At 31.2% G+C, this 27,263-nt stretch overlaps 1 protein-coding gene and 1 long non-coding RNA gene across 2 annotated transcripts; both read right to left on the bottom strand.

The window, feature by feature from the left end:
• Nucleotides 1-11,708: 11,708 nt before the first annotated feature.
• On the bottom strand, nt 11,709-13,589 carry LOC149386547 (uncharacterized). Its single transcript, XR_016301436.1, has 3 exons — nt 13,225-13,589; nt 12,210-12,274; nt 11,709-12,029 (listed from the first exon to the last, which is right to left on the bottom strand). It is a non-coding gene; the product is annotated as an uncharacterized LOC149386547 (long non-coding RNA).
• A 1,641-nt stretch (nt 13,590-15,230) lies between these two features.
• Nucleotides 15,231-15,837, bottom strand: LOC149386546 (beta/delta-urticatoxin-De2a-like). The gene has a single exon (XM_089625066.1). The coding sequence runs from the start codon at nt 15,757-15,759 to the stop codon at nt 15,460-15,462; it is 300 nt and encodes a 99-aa protein (XP_089481192.1). The 5' UTR covers nt 15,760-15,837; the 3' UTR covers nt 15,231-15,459.
• Between the last annotated feature and the right edge of the window lie 11,426 nt (nt 15,838-27,263).

The following is a 27,263-nucleotide window of genomic DNA, read 5'->3' as shown; positions in this document are numbered from 1 at the left end:
TTAATTATAAGGAGCTACTAGGCGTCGGCATTATTGTGTATAGAGGACATGGCCAACAGGGTGTTCTGATGAATCACATCCGGGGCCGGCTTATCATATTTTAAGGCTTAAAGCGAAATTCAAAATAATGTTTTAGCAACAACAAAAAAATTCTAAGAAACAACAAAAGCTTTTTTTAATCTTAATTTTTTTTTTTATCATACACTAAAGATTTGATATTTTTTTAGTAGGCATAATTATTCTTACTTATATTTGAACCAAATTAAAAAAATAATTGGCAAGCAACAATTTAAAAAAAAAAAAAGGCAAAAAAATGTAAATAGAAATAAGGAAACAACATAGATAAGTGAATAAAAAACTATATACATCCTGATAATGATAATTAAAGAATCAACGTCTTCATGTTTTTTTTTAATCCACCGTTTTGTCATTGTTGCACTTTAAATAATGAGTTTGTTGTCTACTTTAAAGTTAAAACAGATCATAACGTCATGGAGTAACAAATTTAACTAATTAGAGTAAACGGGCTTTTAACCTTCGGGCCTTACAATTTTATTAGATTACTTGGCTAAGGAGCTTTTATGGGTGTGTAGAGTTTTTTTTTTTTTTTTTTTTTTTTACTATTGTACTAAGCTAAGGTGAGTTTATTTTTTTGTGAGCATGTGGGCCTAAAGCAATTACTTCCGTAGTGGCTTCTGGATCAGAATGACCAGGTTATTTTTAGGGAAATTGCCCTAAATAATAGTAAAAAAAAGTGTTTTGACTTTTTTGGACTTTTTTTTCAAAAGGTCACAAATAGGACCTCTGACACTTTTTTCAATTATGTAATTACAATTATATCCTTATTTATTTACTTTTTGTAAATGTCAATGTCTCATGGACCCCACTCTCACCTACCCCCCTCTCTATTTTTTGTCCTTATATGTTATAATAAAGTACACATAAATAATTAATAAAATAGACACATTTTTTTACTTTCCTGTCACGAAAAATGAGGATAATGTGACTTATCTGTCACGAAACAAAACTCTTCAAGTCACGAAACAATACGTTTTCGTGACATATCAGTCACGAAAATGGGACACTTTGATGGAATTTAATGATAAAACTCTTGTTTATTTCATTAAATACGTCGTAGAGGACTAATGGTTATTATAAATATAAAAATAAAAATTTGAAAATAATAAAGTACACACATAAATAATTAATAAAATAGATACATTTTTTTTATTTTTTATGAAATTAGTTTTTAATAAATAATTGATAAAATAGACACATTTTTTTATTTTTTGAAATAATTTTGTGTTAATTTTCCATGAAAATAATAAAGTACACACATAAATAATTAATAAAATAGACACATTTTTTATTTTTATGAAATTCGTTTTTAATAAATAATAACACGAAACAATAAAATTTTGTGACTTTCCTGTCCATAAACAAATGGATTCGTGACTTTCCTGTCACGAAAAATGGGGATATCGTGACTTTTCTGTCACGAAAAATGGGGATTTCATGAATTTCCTGTCACGAAACATTGGGATTTCGTGACATAGTTGTCACGAAAAAAACTCTTCAAGTCACGAAACATTACGTTAACGTGATATTTCAGTCACGAAATTGGATACTTTTATGGAATTTAAAGAGAAATCTCTCTTTTATTTCATTAAATACGTCTTCGGGGACCAATGGTTCTTATAAATATAAAAATTAAAAAATTGAAAAAAATACATTGTAAGCCAAGCTCTACTTACCTATAAGATCTTGAGGAAAGAATGTATCTTGTACATTGTGAAGTGTTGTTGACATACATTAATTTGTACAATTTCATCATTTCAAATGGGAAAAGAATGTCAAGTAGTCTAAACATATTATTATAAGTTAATGAGGTTTAACGTCATGTCGTCCGACATGTCGTTTTCTCCTCTAACTTATCTTTAATGTGAGAATTTATTGATAATTCATGTATTTGCGTTGTTAGTCCTCCAAATCAACTCATTTAACAATGTAGAAGAAAGTTTATGAGGACCGAACGATTTCAAAGGAGCAAAAGAGAGCACGTTTCACGTAATTGACTGGGAGTTCGTGACGTAATTTGTCACGAAAAAATGGAAATTCGTGACTTTTATGTCACGAAAAATTAGAATCTCGTGACTTCTATATCATGAAATATTGGGATGTTGTGACTTATTTGTCACGAAAAATGGGGATTTCGTTACCTTCCTGTCACGAAACATTGGGATTTCGTGACGTAGTTGTCACGAAAAAAAACTCTTCAAGTCACAAAACAGTACGTTTTCATGACATTTCAGTGCTATTGCTACCGTACGTAAGTCACGAAAACGACCCCAATTTTGTGATATAAGCTTTCTTTCGTTGTTTTTATTTCATTTGTGACGTAAATACATGCTTCCAGACTGTTCAATGAGTGAATTTTAGAATATCAAACCCTATTTTTACAACGTTTTAAATGCCTAAATTACAAAGCTTATGAGTTTAGACTATATCTATTTATGTAAATATTAAAATGATAACATTAGACGAATGAATATTTGAAGTTTGTTTGATTTTATTCCATGAGAATATTAGTACACACATAAATAATTAATAAATTAGACACATTTTTTTTTTTTTTATGAAATTAGTTTGATTTAACTTCCATGAAAATAATAATGTACACACATAAATAATTAATAAATTAGACACATATTTATTTTTATTTTTATGAAATTAGTTTTATTTAATTCCATGAAAATAATAAAGTACACACATAAATATAATGTGGAAAATAAAAATATAATGTGTAAATAATGTGTCATGTATTGTAAAGTGTTGTTGACACACATTAATTTGTACAATTTCATCATTTCAAATGGAAAAAAGAATGCCAAGTAGTCTAAACATATTAACATAGGTTAACGAGGTTTAACGTCATGTAATTGACACATATATCTGGGAATTCGTGACTTCTATGTCACAAAAAATGAGCATTTCATGACTTTCCTGTCACGAAAAATGGGGATTTCGTGACTTTCCTGTCACGAAATATGGTGATTTCGTGACTATCTTGTCACGAAAAATTGGGATTTCGCGACGTATCTATCACGAAACAAACTCTTCAAGTCACGAAAAAGTACGTTTTCATGACATTTCAGTCACGAAATTGGATACTTTGATTAAATTTAATGAGAAATCTCTCTTTTATTTCATTAAATACGTCTTAAGGGACCAATGGTTGTTATAAATTTAAAAATAAAAAAATTGAAAAAATACATGGTAATTCAAACTCTACTTACTTAGAAGATCATGATGAAAGAATGTGTCATGTATTGTGAAGTGTTGTTGACATACATTAATTTGTACTATTTCATCATTTCAAATGGAAAAAGAATGTCAAGTAGTCTAAACATATTAACATAGGTTAGTGAGGTTTAACGTCATGTCGTCCGACATGTCGTTTTCTCCTCTAACTTATCCTTAATGTGGAAATTGATTGATAACTCATGTATTAGCGTTGTTGGTCCTCCAAATCAACTCATTTAATAGTCTAGAAGCAAGTTTATGAGGACCAAACGATATCAAATGAACGAAAGAGGGCATGTTTCATGTAATTGACACATATATCTGGGAATTCGTGACTTCTATGTCACAAAAAATGGGGATTTCGTGACTTTCCTGTCACGAAAAATGGGGATTTCGTGACTTTCCTGTCACGAAAAATGGGGATTTCTTGACTATCCTGTCACGAAAAATTGGGATTTCGTGACGTATCTATCACGAAACAAACTCTTCAAGTCACAAAACAGTACGTTTTCATGACATTTCAGTCACGAAATTGGATACTTTGATGAAATTTAATGAGAAATCTCTCTTTTATTTCATTAAATACGTCTTAAGGGACCAATGGTTGTTATAAATTTAAAAATAAAAAAATTGAAAAAATACATGGTAAGTCAAACTCTACTTACTTAGAAGATCATGATGAAAGAATGTGTCATGTATTGTGAAGTGTTGTTGACATACATGAATTTGTACTATTTCATCATTTCAAATGGGAAAAGAATGTTAATAGTCTAAGCATATGAACATAGGTGATGATGTTTAACGTCATGTCGTCCGTTATGTCGATTTCCCATCTAACTTCTCTTTAATGTGTGGATTTTATTGATAACGTATGTATTAGGATTGTTAGTCCTCCCAAATCCACTCATTTAACAGTTTAGAAGCAAATTTATGAGGACTAAACGAGATCAAAGGATTGAAAGAGAGCCTGTTTCACGTAATTGGCTCGGATTTCGTGACTTCTCTTCCACGAAATTCTGAGAATTCGTGACGTATTTATCACGAAAAATGGGAATTCGTGACCTTTATGTCACGAAAAATTAGAATTTCGTGACTTTTATGTCACGAAAAATGGAGATTTCGTGACTTATCTATCACGAAAAATGGGGATTGCGTGACTTATCTGTCATGAAAAATGGGAATTCGTGACTTCTATGTCACGAAAAATGAGGATTTCATGACTTCTATATCACGAGAATTTGGAATTTTGTGACGTATGTGTCACGAAACAAACTTTTCAAGTTATGAAACAGTACGTTTTTATGACATTTCAGTCACGAAATTGGATACTTTTATGAAATTTAATGAGAAATCTCTATTTTATTTCATTAAATACGTCTTAGGTCTTAGGGGAAAAGAATGTCAAGTAGTCTAAACATATGATTATAAGTTAACGAGGTTTAACGTCATGTCGTCCGACATGTCGTTTTCTCCTCTAACTTATCTTTAATGTGAGAATTTATTGATAATTCATGTATTAGCGTTGTTAGTTTATGAGTTTAGACTATATCTATTTATGTAAATTTTAAAATGATAACATTAGACGAATAAATGTTTGAACAAAACTTTGTAAGACATAACATCATGATCCCAACGCCACTCTTCTACCACTTTGAAAACAACTATTTTCGGGTAAATTTGTACTTAAATATTTAAAGTACAAACAAGTCATAAAAATTTGACAAAAATGTCACGAAATACATTTGTTTCGTGAGAAACAGGTCACAAAAATTCGACTTCGGTGACTTTTTGGTCACGAAAGATTGAACTTTCGTGACCACTTGATCACGAAAATAATGTATTTCGCGACCACTTGGTCACCAATATAATGGATTTCATGATCATTTTGTCACGAAATTGGAAGATTTGGTGACAAGATGGTCACGAAATAAGGTCTTTCTTATACACTTTCGTTTGAAATAATTTGTTCCTTTGACATGACAGTAAATCTCATTTACATATGTTCATTTGTTTTAGACTACTTGACACTTTGTCCCATTAATTTGAAATGATGAAATGAGACAAATAAATGTATGTCAACCACACTTCACAATACAAGACACATTAGTTCCTCAATATCTTCTAGGCAAGTAAAGCTTGACTAACTATGTATTTTTTCAAATTTTTTATTTTTATATTTACAACAAATATTGGTCACCTAAGACGTATTTAATAAAATAAAAGAGAGATTTTTCATTAAATTCCATCAAAGTATCCCATTTCGTGACTGGTATGTCACGAAAACGTACTGTTTCGTGACTTAAAGAGCTTTGTTTCGTGACAGATAAGTCACGAAATCCTTATTTTTCATGGTAAATAAGTCACGAAATCCCAATATTTTGTGACGTAGAAGTCACGAAATTCCTATTTTCCGTGACATAAAAGTCACGAATTTCCTTTTTTTCGTGACAAAGACGTCACGAATTCTCAGTCAATTACGTGAAACATGCTCTCTTTTGCTCTTTTGATCTCGTTTGTTCCTCATAAACTTGCTTGTAGACTGTTAAATGAGTTGATTTGGAGGACTAACAACGCAATAAATGTGTTATCAATAAATCCCCACATTAAGGAGAAGTTGGAGGGGAAAACAACATGCCAGACGACATGACAGTAAATCTCATTTACCTATGTTCATTTGTTTTAGATTACTTGACACTTTGTCCCATTAATTTGAAATGATGAAATGGGACAAATAAATGTATGTCAACCACACTTCACAATACAAGACACATTAGTTCCTCAATATCATCTAGGTAAGTAGAGCTTGACTAACTATGTATTTTTTCAAATTTTTTATTTTTATATTTATAACAAATATTGGTCACCTAAGACGTATTTAATAAAATAAAAGAGAGATTTGTCATTAAATTCCATCAAAGTATCCCATTTCGTGACTGATATGTCACGAAAACGTACTGTTTCGTGAATTAAAGAGCTTTGTTTCGTGACAGATAAGTCACGAAATCTCAATGTTTCATGAGAGGAAAGTCACGAAATCCCAATTTTTCGTGATAGAAAAGTCACGAAATCCCCATTTTTCGTGACAGAAAAGTCACGAATCCATGTGTTTCGTTACATGAAAGTCACGAAATCTTATTGTTTCGTGTTATTATTTCATATAAATAAATAAATAATTCGTCTGTTTTATTAATAATTTATTTGTGCACTTTATTATTTTAATGGAAATTAAATCGAACTAATTTCATAAAAATAAAAAAATTTGTCTGTTTTATTAATCATTTATTTGTGCACTTTATTATTTTCATGTAAATTAAATCGAACTAATTTCATAAAAATAAAACATGCGTCTATTTTATTAATTATTTATGTTAGTACTTTATTATTTTAATGAAAATTAACAGAAAATTATTTTAAAAAATAAAAAATGTGTCTATTTTATTAATTATTTATTAAAAACTAATTTTATAAAAATAAAAAAATATGTATCGATTTTATTAATTATTTATGTGTGTACTTTATTATTTTCAAATTTTTATTTTTATATTTATAATAACCATTGGTCCTTTACGCCGTATTTAATGAAATAAACAAGAGTTTTATCATTAAATTCTATCAAAGTGTCACGAAATTCTAATTTTTTCGTGACATAAGGGTCACGAATTCCCAATTTTCGTGATAAATACGTCACGAATTCTCAGAATTCTCAGAATTTCGTGATAAAAAAAAATGTGTCTATTTTATTAATTATTTATGTGTACTTTATTATAACATATAAGGACAAATAATAGAGAGAGAGGGGGGTAGGTGAGAGTGGGGTCCATGAGACATTGATATTTACAAAAAGTAAATAAATAAGGATATAATGGTAATTACATAAATGAAAAAAGTGTCAGAGGTCCTATTTGTGACCTTTTAAAAAAAAAGTCCAAAAAAGTCATTTGCATTTTTTTTACTCCTAGTTTTGGAAAACTCCCTTATTTTTACCAAGTAACAAAAAAAAAAAAAAAAAATAGAACCACCACACCATCAAGAAAAAATTTCAAATACCCTTCATAGATAGCTCTACCGTGAAAAGTTCAAAGTTAACGCTACGCTATAAAAAGATAACACCTCAAGATCTTAAAAATCACCACGGCCAATTCAAGAGATCATGTGTTGGATAGTTTTTCAATCTTTAGTTAATTAATTTATTGCGGACTTGATGAACCATTTTTGATGTAACTAAATAGCCAATTTAAAGTTATGAATTTACAAAATAATCAAAGTTTGTCTTAGTTTAGTGAAATAGTCAAAACGTGCAGCAATCTGGTTTTAAAAAAAAAAATTGACCCAAAGATTAATTTTTTTGAAAGTGATTAATAACTTATAATAATCGTAAAAAATTTTAATCTTGCCTGTCAAAAAAATTTTGAAAACGTAAATTAGGTTATTTTACTGAAAAGTTGAAACTTTGGCTATTTTACTAATCAATAAGTTTCAAATGACTATTTTATATAATTTTTCCTTTTTTTAATAAAATAAAATTTGAGCTAATTTAAAAAAAAAAAAAAAAAACTATTAGGCTAATAGTCTAATTGTCGTATAATATATGTGATTAGGTGGTAATCGTCTAACGAGAAGATGGTCTAACTAGCCTAGAAGCCTCCATCTCTCAATTGGTGTATCTCCATAATTCAGATTATGTTTATTGCTCTATTATAGCACGTACATAGATTGGCACCTTATTATTACTTTAATTATCCATAACAGATTATGTTTAATTATCTAAATTATGGAGATACAAGCACGTACATAGATTGGACCAAAATGATAAAAAAAAAAAAAAAAACAAAAAAAAAAAACAAATGAAGTAGTTGGGAGATATTATTATGGTTTTAGAAACGTGCTGTTGATCCACGTAAAGTAGATGGGAGGTATTATTTGGTTTTAAAAACGTGCTTTTTATCCACACGCACGCGCCTCTTATTTGGTAGATAATTAAGACCACTGATTTGCTTCTCTTCGATTGATCATTTGCAAGCAAGAAAGGAAATTAGGGTATGTGGTATTCATGCATTTAGGTATAGCATAGGAATATTCTATGCGCACCTAATTTATTCGTAGTATCATGAAAAGAAGGCTTCACAATGCATGTTCCTCAACTATACACAGGAGCGGACCTATTTTAAGCCCTTGGGTCACCCCCACTTCCTTATAAAAATAAAAAAAATAAAAAAAACCATTTATTCTAATATGGACGTTGAGTTTGGATAACTATTACAATCAGTTAAAATAAAGCCCCTTAATTTTGATGTTTTTTTTCTTCTTATATTACATACCATGTATTGTTGTGGGTAATCAAACGCTAGGATTTTTTTTAATGGGGAGTGTTTAAATAGCATTTCGAAAAATATATAGTAAGTTACTGGTTTATGTTTGTATATAAATAAATGATGTTTGTATAGGAATAGAAATATATTTTTATAGAAGAAGACTCAAGATTAGCCATTGGTGCACTTGACGGATCTGAGTTTGACACCGAATTCTGAGCTTCAATTCGCATTTCTTGTGACTGAAGTGCAAATTGAACTTCTGGAAGCGAGAGAGATTCGGATCGACTGGTGAGATTGACAACCACTGGATCGTATTCAGCACCAAGACCACCAAGAACATAGAGTACAAGATCATCATCTCCAATCACAGATCCAGCACAACTCAGATTGTCTGCGATTGTCTTCATCTTGAGGATGTATTCATCAATGCTTAGATTGCCTTTCTTCATCGTCTGAAGCGCAAATCTCAATTGCATCATGATAAGTGAGATTCATTCACACTTATCTATGACTCTTAGATAAGAATCGAAGCTTGTTCTTAATGTTTTTGATATTATTTTGTAGTTTTCATTGCATTTTCAGGTTTGAGAGAGTATGAGAAGGTGGTGGTGCGAAAACGGGCTGAATCGGAGCTAAATCGAGCAAGTTATGGTCATTTGAAGTCAAGTCAACAAAAGTCAACGGCGGTCAACAAGAAGTCAGCTTCTCAAGGCTGGCGCACCGCGCCTATTGAATGGCGCGCCGCGCCCCTGGTGACCAAATTTTCACCCGAGAGCTCGAGCGGCCAACGCGCAAGAGAGGCGCGGCGCGCCTTCAGAAATCCAAGAGTGGCGCGGCGCGCCTGTTATGTGGCGCGCCGCGCCAGGTGCTTTTTCAGAATTCTTGGAGCTCGTCTTTTAAATCATTTTTGGCCCTTGGATCTCATCCAAGGGTCCATATTTGCTCCGAAAACCTCTCCTAAACTCTCATATACACTTATTCAAAGAAGAAAAAGAGGAGGCTTTGACATAGAACATTTTTAGTTTTTGTTTTGAAACCTTGAGAGAGAAAGTGAGAGAGAGAAAGCTAGGGTTGACACTCATTTTTGTTCTTGAGCTTGGAAGTGAAGAAGAAGAGGGAGAAGTGACAACCTCCATCATCCTCATCATCTCCATTTGTTCATCCTTAACTCTATCTCTTTTATTTATTGTTATTTACTTATTTACTCCACTTAATGCTTTGTTGAACATATTTTAAGCTTTCAAGAATTCTATTGAGTTTTGTTGATTATTTTTATCTATTGAGCATTGAGTATTGTGATTACTTTATTGTTTTATCTTAGTGGAATATGGAAGTAGTGCTTGAGTTAATGAAAGCTTTGTTTGGTTGTTGAGATTAGCATTCAATGTCTTGTTTCTTTATTGTTTTGTTTCTTTTACTCATTTCAATTTTACTTTGTTTATTCTTAATTATGAGTAGCTAAATAGATTTGGGGTGCGATGTAGTTGAGTAGTTGAGTTGGTTGGTCAAACCTTTAGATTAGATTTTGTGCTTCATGGTTGGGTTGAGAGTGAAATATTATGGGTATGGGTTGTGTGTTAACGCTAATTAGAGTAGCTAACTAATTAGTGAACCTTAGACGAGTTTAGAAACCGAGAGGTAATAAACGAGTGAGCTCTACCCGTCCCATCATTAACCTTCCTAGAGCTATAGAAAGACTAGGGGGTAGATGTAGTTGATTGAAATCCCGGGCTAAATGCGATTTTGTGTTTTAGTAGGACCCAAACCGAGAGGTGTAAGTTCGACACGTAGCTAGGTTCCTAAAGACTCGAGAGAGATTAGTGAATGTTTTAAGAGGGATTGAGACTAAATTTTACAACTCTAAACCCGAGCTTAGAATCGTACCAAGACCGACCGACTCGATGAAATAACGAAATCGCGCCCCTTCCTTTTAACTTGTGTTTAAATAGTGTTTTCACTTTTGTTTACATTTCATCTTGTTCTCAAAACAATCAAAAACCCCTCATTTTTCATTTTCCATAACTCGAAAAAGAAAGCTAGTGAGTTTGCTTCGGAAATAGTCTAAAGTCCTTGTGGGATCGATATCCGTGCTTTTGCACTCTATTACTTGATGACACGTTCGCTTGCGTCGTGTGAGATTTCTCTAGTTAAGAAAAGTCTCCCATCACATCACTCGCGCTTTCAACGTGGTTTGAAAGATCTGACCTAGAGTGGTCCAGACCATCGCCGAATTGACGCATCGATTTACATGACCAAGCATACTCTCCGATATCGACGCAAAAAGCCAGCTGAGGAGGAACTGATCATGTCTGAGCCAGAGTACATACTCTGGATTTGGCGATGAACTCGTGACGCCATCGGAGCTGCTAACTTGAAGAAATTGAGGAGGACATTTGAGTGTTGCAAGAAGAAAGCCTTCAAGTCCGTGAGCTCTTGCTGTGGAGATCACCTGAGTACTCCAGAACTGAAAATTGTTCCGATCTAGTCGGAGACTGAGAGGATTGACGTGCGGCACGAAATTCTGATACACTTGCATCTGTGCGGAAGCTTGGATCTGAGGATCAGCAATTGTTGGAGACGCATTCGTGTTCGCCGTCGAAAACGCCATTGTTGCGTTTGAAGCTAGGTTTGAGCAACTAGCTCTGATACCATAACAGAATAACAGACTAGAGAGCGAACAGAGAGAGCAAGAGATAAGAGAAAGAGAGATGAGTCAAACTGATTGATTGTATTGACTTGACTGAATGATTACACTGTAACTGTTTGATATAAATACATGAGACGAGCTCTAATCTGAGCCGTCCATTGCTAACAAACTGTATCCTACGGTATACACTTAATATAGATACAATTTCTACATATCATTATTACGCTTTAACCAAATATCGGTACATCCCAGTCTTCAAACAATTATTATAAGATCAGATCAATCAGTGGTCTATCCAAGCATGTGGTGTGGATAAACATCGCCTTGAAACAACGTACGAGGGTGAAGAATAACTAGGGTCATTAATTATCAATTATTATAATGCTTTCTTATGGTGAATAGCATTCACCATTATTATATATATATAAAGGAGAATCCGGAATCACTATTCACACAGACACAGGTTACTGTTAAGTCTACAGTATCCGAATTTTTTTTGACGAAAATGCCCTTTAAAACTGTCATAATTACAATACTTGCCATTCAAATTTTAGAGAAAAACGACATCACCATACTCTGACATAGAGTAACATCCTGACAAACTCCTAATGTGCTGACGTCATCATCTGCATATTTATGGACTTTTGAGTTCTTATCCGGAAATTTCTGGATTTTTGACGAATTCTTTCGTGGTTATTTCCAGAAAATTCTCCATAGAGTCATTTCAGTCTATATATAGCTACCCAATCTTGCTCAAACTGTCGAACCTATACAGAAAACAAAGCAAAAATCAAAATCCTATAAAAAAAACACACACACACACAGTTCATTGCCGGCAAAATCAACCAAACCAAATTTTACCTAATGCTTGCAGAAATCATAACCTTTAAAATAAAAAATAAACCACCCAGTTCATTGCTTGCAAAATCAACCAAAATAAGTCTTACTTGAACAAAGATCACTGCAGCAAGATCACATGGTATTACAGAAGCATTACATTTACAGCAGCTTCCTGTTCAGAAATTATAACACGCCCAATATAAAATTATCTCTTCATCCATTTGATCTTTTCAGTAGGCACAAAGACACAACCACATACCACGATCTCACAAAGACGCAGATTATTAACATCAATAAAGAAGAATTTCATTGGAAGATATTAGAATAATAAACAAACACAAAAACAAAGCGGTTTGTTAAATTTTTGTATTTTTCCTTTTGTGCCTGAAAAGTTTGTCACAGGTTTCTCGACTTTTCTAAAACCTTACACCGAAATGTGTTCATATAAATCCTATCATCCCAATTCTTTTTTATCTTTTGAACTCCTGAATTACAATTGAAGAAGGAAGACGAGATCTAAATTCAGAGACAATCAGATTTTGGACTACTCATTTTTCAAAATTTAGCAGCCATGTTTCATCTATTAATTTTCTTAAAAAATTCAAAGAAAGAAAAAATAGAAAGGAAGATTATTATGAACTACTAAATTCATAGAGATTCTTCAAATTTGTTGGAAAAAGTTGACGTACCAAATATGTGATTGATTACATTATGTTACTATCAATCAATAACCAAGAACAATCAGCGAATATGAAATAGGATAAATAAACTCAACTTAAATTCCTTCGACCACGTAAACAAATTTTGCAAAATAAAAACAATGGAAAAAGAAAGTTCGGGTTTTAGAAAATAGATTTCGAAGACAGATTCTGATAAGAAGAAACCCGGAATTCACTTATTCAAAATTTGCTCTTTACATATCAAAACCCCCAAATCTTAAATGTGAAATCCGAACCAAATTATAAATTCAAATCATATGAAAAAAATCAAACACATAAGCAAGGTTGATCATAAATCGAAAACCCCAAAAACAATAAATCACCACCAAATCCAACACCAGGTAAAAACCCTATAAATTTGTTCTTTAAAAATCGAGAGAAAAATATATATTTGAAACTTTACCTTACTATCATCGCTGTCTCTCCTTTTGTCCATTTCTACTTTTTTCACCATCTTCTTATTTCTCATTTTGTTCGGCGCTTGATCTTCTTCTTCGGCTCTTTTCCTTTCTTTCTGATCGCATCTCTCTCTCTCTCTCTCTCTCTCTCTCTCTCTCTCTCTCTCTCTCTCTATCTATCTCTCTCTCTCTCGCTCTTCGTTCAGATTTTATGCGGCGTGGTAATAACCAAAGCAATGAAACCCTTAATGGTTAGAAAAAAAAATAACACGTTTGTTTTTAACCAAAAAATAAGACACGTAGCATTTTATTGCTTAACAGATACGCTTTGGATTTTCCGATCAAAATAAATAAATTACCTTATTTTCATCTTATTGTTTCCTTACAGATAGCGTATCATTTATTTGGGCTTCTGTTTCTACCTATTTTCATGGATTGAATGGGCTTTATATTTTCTGAAATTGGTTTATATTTGAGCTTTTATTTTCTTTCAATTTTGTGAATTACACTTTGCTTATGGTTTTGACATAGATACAAAAAATAATTTATTTTTATAGCAATATGAAAAAAAAAGACAACAATTAAAAAATCACTAATACTGAAACGCTTTATTTGTTCTGAAAACATTTTTCAAATTCAAATATTTTATAAATATTATTTTTCATCAAAACATTGATAACTCATTTATACTAAAATACATCAAGCAAAATATTGTGTTGATAAATATTTTTTCTTACTATTGGGATTGGAAATAATCTGATTTGATTTTAAGTTAATTCATAAAAGAAAAAAAAGATGTTTGCAATGTTTTGGATTAATAAAGTTCATTATACTTTTCTTGAATAAAAAATTCATTTCATATTCTATAGATATTGAAGAATTGTAACTTTTTTTTTCTCTCCGATACATTGATAACAAATCAATAGCATATTTGAAAAAAATATACATGAATATAAATAAAAAGTCATCATACAATTAAATGATAGTTGATTCAATAATAGTATTGTCTTTGCACTATTAACTGGAAATGGCTAATTGGTATTTCAAAACAAGTAAGTTGTATCTTTTAAAATTTGAAATTGAAGAGTTATTATTTATATTGTTACATAATTGTAAATTGAACAATGTAATTAGTTGTGCTACTTCATCTTCACAAATTTCACTATACAGTTTTTTTATTACTTTAGAAGCATATATACAAAATTACAAAATAAATAACATAGAAAAATTTTAATTATCTATTAAGTTATTTACTTTTACCGAAACGTAAAATTTATAACTATAAAAATGTATTTATCATCGGCTTGATCCGCCGCAACGCGCGGGCACACCCGCTTGTTTTATATATGAGAATGTAAACTAAGCTCAAGACTATATGGAATCAAAATCAAGACTCATCTTAATATGGTTGATATTATGAAGTATTAGATGTCTATATAAATTTTTTGCATATTTTAGAATGATCTCTGACCGTTTACACGCCAGCCAAAAATATATTAAGGATGTATTTATAGCTTTTTAGTTATGTATATATAGAACAGGTATATCATTTTAAGAGAATAGTGATTGATGATATATTCAGGAGAATGGAAATGGCTTTGACCTTTTCAATATACAATGATCTAAACCATGAGAGTGGCTAAAATAATCGGTTTTGTAACTTGTGTATGTGGGATCAAAGATGAATTTTGTAAGTTCTAATGATACTAGCTAGTCCGAATTCGTTATATCTTTAAGGAAGCCGATAAAGAAGCCAACATGGCGACCACCGTCACCAAAACGAGAATTAATCACACTCTTCATCATCATTGTGTAGACTCAAGGGTGTGTGTTTATTCATATGTTTTATAATGATCGATCGCTGACCCATAAACTCCAGTCATGGATAGATTTATAAGTTTGATGATATAAATACTTGGGCACCGTTAGCTTTCGAGATGCTAAGTCTGATTTTTGTATGATTCTTCGTGATTAAACTAGAAATTAGGTATAGTTATAATAGGAGCGGATATTAGGAATAGAGTTTGGCACAATTCAACTTATTGGATAACAAAAAGATAGAGATATACATGCACGCAGTCGCAAACAAACAAAGCAGTACAGTAGATAGAAGTAGCTAGCTTCATATCACCTTATTATAAGACTAGTGGCTATATATAATATACAGCCACAGGGTGGTGGATAGTCTTAGCTAGCTACGTTGTTGCAATACGTACGTACGTGCATGCATGCTTATTGTTTTACTGGCATTTTCCGTACACATATTGCTGGTATGGAACGAGACCAGTGCATGTCAGCGAGCCGCAACACCAGTCGAGTGCACCGCAAGGATCGCCCTTCGGGACGCAGTGGTCCCACGGCAAGGTCAGAAGGTGAACGATCTTCCGATTCCCGATGCTCAGCGTCACAGTCTGGGCTTCTTTTGCTTCCTCCAAGTTCATGATATTCTGAATGTCGATGCCGCGATCGCCGGAAGCCGACGAAGCAGCCAACAGCGCCACCACCGCCACCAAAACAAGAACCGCACTCTTCATCGCCATTCTCTATTATTCTGCGTGTTTAATATCTCTCAACGTGTATTTATAAGATGTTTCTTTCTGATCGAGTAGTGAGGAATATGCGTTGTGGAAGCTCTCTATTTATAGTGCTTCAAGGAAACATCTAGACATCCATACATAATTACATTATTACCCTCCAACCACTTTGGGTCCATCCAATCCTGCAAAAAATTAATAAAAGATGGTCCATGCATTAATTATAAGGAGCTACTAGGCGTCGGCATTATTGTGTATAGAGGACATGGCCAACAGGGTGTTCTGATGAATCACATCCGGGGCCGGCTTATCATATTTTAAGGCTTAAAGCGAAATTCAAAATAATGTTTTAGCAACAACAAAAAAATTCTAAGAAACAACAAAAGCTTTTTTTAATCTTAATTTTTTTTTTTATCATACACTAAAGATTTGATATTTTTTTAGTAGGCATAATTATTCTTACTTATATTTGAACCAAATTAAAAAATAAAAGTTAGACAACCGAACTTTTGAAAATCCAGGGCCCCACTCTCATGTTTCCAATTTTTTTTAATACACACATAACATAACACTTGTCGTAATGTATAGCGATGGTAACATAAAAACACTACGACGTGCTGCGCTGAGTATAACATATAAATGTTTATGAAATTTTGACTTCTTTTTAGCATAAACTGATTCTTTGCATAAATTAGCTATGTACATCTGTTGATATTAATATATCCCTATTATATTAGAAAGTAAGAGGCTTATTAAGTGAATAAATATATTTAAAAAAAAAAGGGATTACAAATAGTACCTCTGAAAATGAAAAGAAAAAAGAAGATTTTTTTTTTCTACTAAAATATAGAATCGACGTGACTTGCTAATTGAAAATAGCTTTAGAGAATTAGGGATTTTTTTTATGTGGAGAATTAGAATATTTAATGCACCACTCTTGCTAAAATGTTCTATTAAGTTCGGTGGCTCTGATTCCTTCTGATCAGCAAGACAATATCTCTTAAAAAACTGACCATTACTTATTATATATTAAATGTGTATATATTAAAAAAAAATCGATATATCATATGATTAATTAAAAGAATTACTTATTCTAGTAGTTCCTCCTTCACTTATGCCTTATACTATGGGGATGCTAAATTTTACCTTTCCATTCTTATTGATTTAACGAATAACATATTTTAGGTGTCCATTCTTTTGTATTCTTATTGATTTTGGCATAATAGCATATGCCATTATTCAACTTGTATAACAGAAACGTAGAGATATAGATGCACGTACGTACGTAGACAAACAGTAGATAGTAGTAGATAGCTGCATATCTTATTGTAATATTTTAGTGACTTGTATAGCCACACACATGGTTGATAAGCATGTATAATTATTATTTATTTGCAGGTTCCTTTGATGAATGATTGGCCACGAAACCTTCCAGTCAACTATACATCACGAAAGCTCTCATTTATAATGTTTTAAAGAGACATCGAGACCTAACTACATTAGTACAATATAAATTTCTCACCAACTATGATAATATAATTAATGACCTTACATGCCAGCTTTCAAAATTATTAAAAGATCGTACTAGGTTAAATTTCTACCACATAGGAGCTTGTGGTGCCGGTGATCAGTACAGGATAAAATATCATATCAGCATTATTGGCATATGGACCGCTACAGTTTGGTCCCGTGGATGCTGAAGATTCATGCCGTGTTGTGAAAACATCATTCAATTGGCAAATGAGAGTAGGAACTCATGACTTTTATAAATTTTTGTTAGTTTTCATTTATTTTTATAAATTTTGTTAGTTTTCATTTACTTTTAAATTTGTCAATTATTTTTTAAACCCTAAACTCTCTCTTCGCCATATTTAGTCTCACGTGTGATCATAAAATCCGGCTTAGATTATAAAAAAAAATTATACGAACTAAATCACTTGAAACGTTGGTATTGCAATCTAGCTAACGTTTCATTTAAGTTTCAAATGTAACCACAAATGATGGTGTGACTTTATTAGTCATTTAACAAATTACTACATTAACTTTTATTAAAATCGGTTGAACATAAACATGTAGTCAACGTTTTGATCGCAGTCAAATAACGCAGCTTTAATACACGTTAACCTGATTTATTCCATAATATTTTTTTCTTTTTTTTGTAGTCCAATTAGTTATAATATCAAGTTTTTTTGGGTTAATTTCAGTTAATTTCCATTTATTCTGCAAGCGATATCAGACGTTAGAAGAGAAACTTTCGGTAACTGAGAAGAAAGAGAAAGTGGAGTAGTTATTTTTAAATGGTTACCTATTATATTTTTGCACGGTTACCTATTATATTTTTTTACTAATTTTAATAATGAATTGCCTTTTAAATTTTTGTATTGATCGCATCCAAATAATGCAGCTTTAATACACGTTAACTTGATCCCTTTTATTCCACAATATTTTTTTTCCCTTTTTTGTAGTCTAATTAATTGCGATATCAAGTTTTTGGGTTAATTTCAATAAATTTCTATATATTTTACACGCGATAAATTTTGGTTAACTGAAACGTTGGCTAATAGTTGGTTTCTATGATTTATGTTATATAAGGGTATTTCTGATATTTTCTAACCACTTATTTCTGTAAATGATCAGATTACAAAATTTACCAAACGTTGATTACATTTTTAAAATCATGTTTGAAATTGGCTACGTGGTTGAATTATCCTAGATTATATTAGGTGTGATATTGATTGTACTAGTTCCACGGACGAGAGTAACATTCCAAACTCAAACTTAAATTATTATGTTTTAAAACATTAAAGTTTAATAAAATATCAAAAGTATTATAGAAGTTTAAACCCATCCGGTCCTGTTTAAATTGCAATTTCAAAGTTAACCGAACTTTTGAAAAGCCAGGGGTCCACTCTAATCTCCAATTTGTTTTCACACACAACATAAAACTTGTACATCTGATGATATTAATATCTATATATATTGTATCACATTGTCTCCAAGAGGCAAAAGAGAGGAGATTTAAGAGAGTAAGAGGCTGAGTGAGTGAATAAAAATTAAATTAGATTAAAAAAAACAGTACCTCGGACAGAAAGAAAAAAAAAAAGAGAGGAATTCTTTTTCTACCAAAATATAGAATCGACATGACTTGAAAATCGCTTTAGAGGATTCGGTTTCTTTTTTAATGTGGAGAATTAGGAAATTTAAGACATCACTCATGGTTAAATGTTCCATTAAGTTCGGTGGATTTGATTCTTCCTTCCGAGCAAGACAATATCTCTTATAAAACTGATTATTACCTATTATATAATAAATGTAAAGATGAAGAATAAAGACTCGATATCATGATAAGTAGAAAGAAGCAGTCCCTCCTTCAGTTATGCCTTTTACTATTGGAATGCTAAATTTAAGTTTTCCCTTTCTTTTTTTTTTTTTGTTTAGAGGAAGAGTTTTCCCTTTCTTTGTATTCTTATTGATATAACTAATAATAGAATACATAGCCAAATGGTTGATAGTTTAGCTACGCTGTTGTAACACATACAATGCATGCATGTATATTTATTATTTATTTGAAGGTTCCTTTGATGAATGATTGGCCAGGAAACCTTCCAGCGCATACGATACGAGCGAGCCGTACAAAAACCAGTGGAAGTAACATCTAGACAATAGTAACATCATTATTACACTGCAACCACTTTCGGTCCATGCCAAGCTTGCAAACAATGACTCAATTACCTGTGAATCAGAAACACAGCTACACTCCGTTACAAACAGCTTCGCTCCACACTCAAAACAGAGACTGATTATATATGAGAAATATTAAATATTTGCAATAGAGCATAGAGCAAGCATTGGTTTGGTGTTGGAATGAAGATGAAGCACCACAAATATATTATTCAACATGTGTTGAATGGCAGAGTTGCCTCCATGTTTCTTCCATTACGCAGCATTAACGTTTGAAATCAATTTGTCTCGAATTTTGTTTACCATAAACCTCTCCTGGCCGCATAGATATTCTTTAAGGGTAATTTGGAAAAGTATGTGCTGAAGAAAGTAAAATTTGTTTCTTAAAAAGGTAAATGTTATTAATTTGGAAAGTAGGTGCATTTTGATAAAAATGTCCTTTAACATTTAAAAAAAATATAGTTATAAAGAGAGATTTCATTTTTTGGGCCTTAAAAGTGGAGAAATATCAAAACTAAATATCATAATTGCAACATATTCAAAAGTAAAATTTTGACCTAAAATCAGACAAAAATGACTTTTTAGCCCAGTTTTCCATCTTAAGTTTTTTAATTTCATCGGAAATCTCTTAAATCATCGAAAATCATCTGAAATCATCGAAAATCATCTGAAATCATCTTAAATCTTTGAAATTTCATCCGAAATCATCGGAATCATCTTAAATAATCGGAATCATTTTAAATCTTTGAATTTCATAGTAAATTATCATATTTCATTGGATACTTTCCCAAATTTCCCTTCTTTATATAAATTAAACCTATACATAAACGAGTTAGTTATTCATTGCAACCAATAAATTTGGATTCACGGTATTCCCTGAGGAAATTAAAGATTTATTTTCTTTGAACCAATAAATTAAGGATCATATATTCTTAGAAGTTGGAAGCGGGATTGGGCCGATTTCAAAATTCATAGGGCCCAACACTAAAGTTTCTGTTGAGTTGAAGGTGTTGGGGCTTTTTCAACCGTCGATTATTTGAGTACAATTGAGATTATCTCGGCTTGAAGTTTTCTTTATTAGAATGATGCAAAAGAATAGTATTAGCTTATTAGTGTTGAAATCCATTTATACAACTATCTTATATCAATTCAAAACATAAATCTATATTATATACAAATATTGAAAATATAGACAAAAATATATAAGAATTTAAAGAAAAAGTTACAAGAATATGAAAACAAATTTAAAAAGAAGGAGAGGAAAATAACCGTTTTGGGTGGTTATTTCTTCGTGTGCTTAGAATAACCACTTTGACGTGCGTTTTACTTAAGTTTTATTTGTTTTCACTTGTTTTATTGTTTTGACTAGTTTTTGACATATCAACCTCTCTTCTTTTCAAAGTTCTGCTTCGCATAGTTCGTTCTTGTCTTATGAACAAGTGTGTTCCTAATTTTATTTGTCTCTCAAACCTATTTGACTCGAGTTTAGTGCAAAATTCTTATTATTTTTCGGTGTCTCCGAGCTCATGCATTATGTGAATTATATGAGTAACATTGTGTACGTTAAATATCTCTCTCTATATGAGGTTTTTGTCTGATCGAGTTATGAAACTCTCTATTTATAATGGTTGGAAGTAACATCTATATGAGTGATACCTAGTATAACCTAATTAGTAATTACACATCACCTCAAAAGTAAAAATTGTGGGTTCAATCATCACTGATAACAAAGCTGTCTTTAAAAAAAAATTATACGGAGATATCTATAGGCCATACCAAACCACCTCTGTCAGTGCGATGTTCTACCAAACACGTGGTGTGGATAATACAACATGAGGATGAATAAGAATTAGAAATTAAGTTTTGTCTAACAAAGTATAAATAAAGTTTCACACATGCCTTACGATCCCCTGGAACATATATTTAAATATAATTTTTGGTCTAATTTCACTGAAACTAATTACAAAAAAGATATACATTATTCCTTTCTTTTACTTCAATTCATTTCATAAATTCAGTTATAGAATCCAAATCAAGGATGGTGAAATTTCCAATAAACAAGGGATATCTTTGAAATGAATTTGTGTCGAATTTGGTTTAGCATAAACGTCTCCAACCTCATGGAAATTTGATAATTAAACTGTCAGTATACCCAAAAGTGTTTGAGAGTCAATACTTGAATGTGGACATGCAAGATGCAACTAGTAAATTTTGTTCTTTGCGGTACTCCTTAAAAAATTAAGGAGTTATTTTCTTGTATAGATTACATAAACAAAAAATTAGAAAAATAGCCAATTTAAACGTTTGATATTGCTAAATAGCCAAGGTTTTGTAAATATTAGATAAATAGTCATAAATGATGACGTGGTTTAATATGGCAGTGGCTATTTACTTGATATTTACGTTTGTAAATATAGAAAATTGGTTATTTACCTAATATTTACAAAACCTTGGCTATTTAACAATTTTCAACGTTTAAGTTGGCTATTTTGCTAAATTACCCTTACATAAAATAGTCATTCGCAGTATATAATTATATGTATAAAAATCCAAGCGAAAGTTATCTCTTCACACGTCTAATTAACATGGTCCCTCATTTTTTAAAAAGGAACGTGGGCAGTCCAACGGAAATTATAAACCTCGTGTTTAGCTTTATCTTGAGAAAGTGTATTAGAGAGATATTAGACATAAAATACCACAACTGTTAGATTGTAGTTAGTTAACAATCAACAGCCGAGATGCAACACGTGTATTGTATATATACTCTTGAAACGGTATCAATCAGTCAAACAGTGACAGTACAATTCACTATCTCTCTCGATCTATCTCCTTATTGACACAAATTATGATTATTTCTTTGTTACTTATTTTAAAGGCCCAATGACTTTTTTTTTCTTCTTTCTCCATTTTCAAAAACTTTTTGGCTCTGTTGATTGGCCAATCATGTGGCTCCCATAAAAAAAAAAACCCACTCTCTGGCTATGTTCATCTCTCTTCTATTTTAAGTAGATTTTAACATTAACTAATAATTTTACATTATTTAAATAACAGTTTTGTTTTTCGTCTAAATGTTTCCAATTTATCATATATTAGCTAATCGTATCAATGGGATCTCAAATTGAAAGAAAATGGATATTGAAATTTTTTTTATGAAGAAAGTGTGCAGAGATTATCCAAACATTTTTTTTACTGCCTAAGCATGAACTAAATAATTTTTAAATGCCTTTGATCTATTCCTCGATCTACTTTCCTACTCTTATTTTCCTGCATATAAGAGCCCTGTATTTTTTTTTCTCTTTAATCATATGTCTAATTCCCAGGAAAAAAGAGTGCAGAGATTTCATATAAGACCGCATGTATATAAATTAAGAACATGCTTAATAATAGACACGACCAGAACATTCGATTATCAACCACAGACGGTTGAAGAAATAGATTGAAAGAGAAAGTAGAAGCATTTTATTTTATTGGAATTAATTTAAGGCAGCTAATTATTAACCGCACAATCCAAGCTTAAAGTATCTCTTCACGCATGTATAAGGGCTGCAACAGCCACCAGTGTTGACTCCGCAAGGACTGCCACGTGGAATGCACTCATTGGCCTGCGGCATTGACAGCACGATCTTCCTGTTCCCGATGGTCAACGTCAAAGGCTCCAAATTCATGATGTTTTGCACTTCCACGAGGCGGTCGCCGGACGCGGAGGAACCGGCTAACAGCACCACCAAAACCAGTAATATTGCAGTCTTGATCATCATTTTGTTCATAAATATATATATATATATATATATATATATATATATATGTTTGTATTGTGTTTTTGTCTGATCAAGTTGTGAGGAACATTGATCCCTGAGAGCTCTCTATTTATAATTCATACAATTAATACAAGATCAGAGCAATCAGTGGTCTTATCTATATCTACCAATAAGAAGCTTGTGGTGTGGATATCACCACCGACAATAATATATATATATATATATATATATATATATATATATATATATATATATATATATATTCATGCATTATTTTGCTCATATAATGCATAACTACATTATTGTCATTCATGCATCTTGCAAAAATATACCACCGACAATAAAATATAATTTTCTTACCTACTATATTAATTAATTTCCCTACATGCCATCTTGCAAAATTATTACAAGATCAGAGCAATCAATGGTCTTATCTATCTACTAATAAGGAGCTTGTGGTGTGAATAAGTTTGACGATCCAAGATAAAATGCCGTATCAACATTATTTGTTTAGGCATCACCAAAGTTTAAAATACATGCAGTAAATATCCCTCGGCATCTAAACTGTATTTCTTGATAGGAAAATTATATAACGAAACATAGGCGGTATAAAGTGGATTTTTCAATTTATGTCATCATAAATAATTTTCACTCTAATATTTTTTTATCAGAAATATATATATATATATATATATATATATATATATATATATATCTTTATTGATAGATTCTTCAATATTTAAATTTGGGTCTAGCTTAAAATCATGAACCATTTATCATAATGTTATAATTTAAATATTTATAACTATACAATTTTTAATTATATTATTTTATAGCATTGGTGTTTCAAATAATTATGATATCTCCATAGGTAGTCAGTATATCTTAGTAAAAATCAGATTAGCGATATTTTAATTTATAGTAATGTACCAAAAACTAAGATTTTAAAATTATGTTAGTATGTAGTAGTTAGTTTGGTCTAGTGTTAATTTTACACATCTTCCAAAATGAAGGATGTGAGTTCAATCACCATAGACAATAATTTTTTTCAAAAAAAGATTGTGTTGGCTTATTAATATGTCGATAGTTCCATTAATAACAAAATCCAAATAAAAAATGGTAGATAATATAATAATAAAATAATTATCTACATATGTGTTCTAGACTTAAATTCAAACTGTAATAAGAATAACTAAAAAATACACAAACAATAAACTATAGCTTCAAAAGATTTCAAATACACTAATTATAACTCAAAATTATAAAAATATAATTGAAACATTACAACACATTCGTCAATAATTATAGCACACCATTTTCACTCGGTAAGAGCTCCGAGAAAGAATGGCTAAATGATTAGATATGACAAAACCAATTAATGCTTTCCAGAACATTGATAGTATGCTCCTAGAGATGTCTAGGTCCTTATCTTTAAACATTTTTTTATGTGAAATAAAATCATTCAGGAAGAAGGTGGTTCGATTATAAATGATTCAATAGATGACGGGAAGAGAAGATTAGTAGAGATATCTACACCCTTATCTTCCAAACAAAAAAAGAACAAAAATGAAGTGGAACTTGTAATTAAGTAACAAAATAAAAATAAAACAATACAAAATAAAATAAAATCAAGAATCATAATCACCCCTAGGTAACTAGTTTGGTCTAGCGGTAATCCCACACTCATCTCGACGGAGATGTCATGGGTTCAAGCCCGCATGAGATGCAGAAATGCATGCCCTTAAGATTTATTTTAATAAGTATGTAATCTTTGTCAATAGTGTCACCTACTATGTAATTTTGGCCGATAATGACACATGCGCTTTGCACTGCTAATATATCATGTAATCATGGTCGATAGTGCCCCAACTCAAAAAAAAAAAAATTCATAATGACGGTAAAGGAAGTGTCGGGATTATTGCATAATTTTTAAATCATGCAGTCAAAAATATTTAATATCGTGGCCACGTGAGCCCTGATATAATGATATATGTGGTATTTAAAGTTATCATGTTTTAACTTAAGACATTAGTCTACCGATCAAGTTTTTATAGGGAATCCTAAATGTGCAAATAATTTGGCGTTATTTTGTAGGGTAAAATCAAAAGTTTATCCAAAAAATAGTCAGAAAACCAACTAAGTGCGAGTGTCAACTGTTGGAAAACATGGTATTAACTATTCACAACTGAATGATTCTCTTGGAATCTTGCGCGTGTGTGTTTCTAGCCCCTGAACATGACCTAAATGCTATTGATTATTTGGTCTATTGCGCTAGAGAATAAGTTTGTTAATTCTACATGGCTACTAAGAATAATGCCGTTGACTAATATATTCTTACTAAATTCTTATGTCGATATACATGTAATTCTTATTTCCACTTACTTTAGAATGAATTTTTATTAGAAAAATTTACCATGAATCAATTAGACGTGCTCACATACATTTTAATCTGCATAAAAGAAATGAAATAATCTACTCTTTTCTTTTCAATTATTTTTCTTTTTTTCGTTTTTTCTTCTGATTAGTATACACTCATCATTTGATCTTCTACGTTGAAAGGATATATGATCATTGGAAATTGTAGGGTCGAGCTTAAAAATATTGAAGTGAAAATAGTGAACTGCTGTGATACTAATACTTTTTTTTTAAATGGAAGATCCTAGAGCATGTTCTTATTATATCCTTTTCAATTTCCACTATAAATAATATTATGTTCCCTTTACTTTTTCTTTTCCCTTTCTTTCTTTTATTCAGCACCATACATATGTACAGATATTGATCGTATATTCGTATACGCGAAAACTCGATCGTGAAGTCATAAAAGCTTCAAGCACTTGTTATTGTTACATGAACCTTTGTTATATTAAATGTGGCAAAATGCACGATTTAAAGAAGATTTATTAAGAAGGTTTCAGTTATTTTCATTAAATGTCAACGTGTCTTTCAAAGTGTCAGCCCCAATTTTGAAACTTGTTTGGAAACTCAAATCCAAATCAGATAAGGGAGGATTTCTAGTACTTCGACTCCAACCGCTCTTTTAATCTAGATATGTGAACTTAATTAAGGAACTTGTTGGCTTTTCTCTTTTGTTTTGCACGCTCATATATTATTTGGTTGTAACTTTTATTTTTTGAGCATGGTTTAGTAAATCTTAAGTAAATAGTCACGTTCATGTATTTATATGCGTAAATTGACGTAAATATTCCATCATTTTATTTCAATGTAAAAGCAAATAAAAAATGTTATATCATGTTTATGATTATTTATCTAAGATTTATGAAACGTTGGTTGTATAACAATCCCAAATATTTTAATTAGCTAATTACTTAATTTTTTTGTTTGTTTTTATATATTTTAGCGTAAAAAACGACTTGTCACTCTCAAATCCAAGTGAATACAGAGCAGCATGAACATAGCGCAACAGAAAGCTATTTGCCCAACATATAAATCTGTCACAAGAATGAACTGAGAAATGAAAGAATTTTCTGATTAACCAATTCACTCGAGTACATAGAGATTATAAGACGTGTAACGGTTTAAACAACCGTTCTAACATTGAGGAGCTGTTGATTACAGCTTACAACTGGTAAGACTGTTTGACTCTTTGACTCTTTGACTCTCAAACCTCCCTTTATTTCTTTAAAAAAGGTAGTGGGACCCAAAAGTTTGATTTTTCTGCGTGCAAAAACTAAACGAATTCCACTAGCTTGTGCCTTGTATACAAATGCAAAAAAGAATTTGCGGATCAAAATCATATTAACATTAGAGAACAACCACCTGCAATAGTCAATTACAACTAAGAAATATGCAAAATAGTTAAAATTTTGTCAAAAATTAATTAAATAGTCAAAATTGACACACAAAAAAAAAAGGATAAGTAAAAGGTCTCAATAAATTTTTTGACCCATTAATCGTTTTATTTTGGTAAATTACTTATATCTACAGATGTCAAAAATCTATTGTCATAGTTTATAAAAAAATTCACTATGTAACCTTGACTAATAATCAATTAATTTTTTCAAATACGTATATGTTTAATTTTTTTTCTTGTAACTATTCTAGGTATATCCT

This window comes from Urtica dioica, chromosome 9, assembly GCF_054948205.1.
Source record: "Urtica dioica subsp. dioica isolate 48M chromosome 9, U.dioica_male_clone48M_v1_H2, whole genome shotgun sequence".
Classification (NCBI taxonomy): domain Eukaryota; kingdom Viridiplantae; phylum Streptophyta; class Magnoliopsida; order Rosales; family Urticaceae; genus Urtica; species Urtica dioica.
Note: the sequence above shows the minus strand (reverse complement) of the source record. Positions and strands in the feature narration are given on the sequence as shown.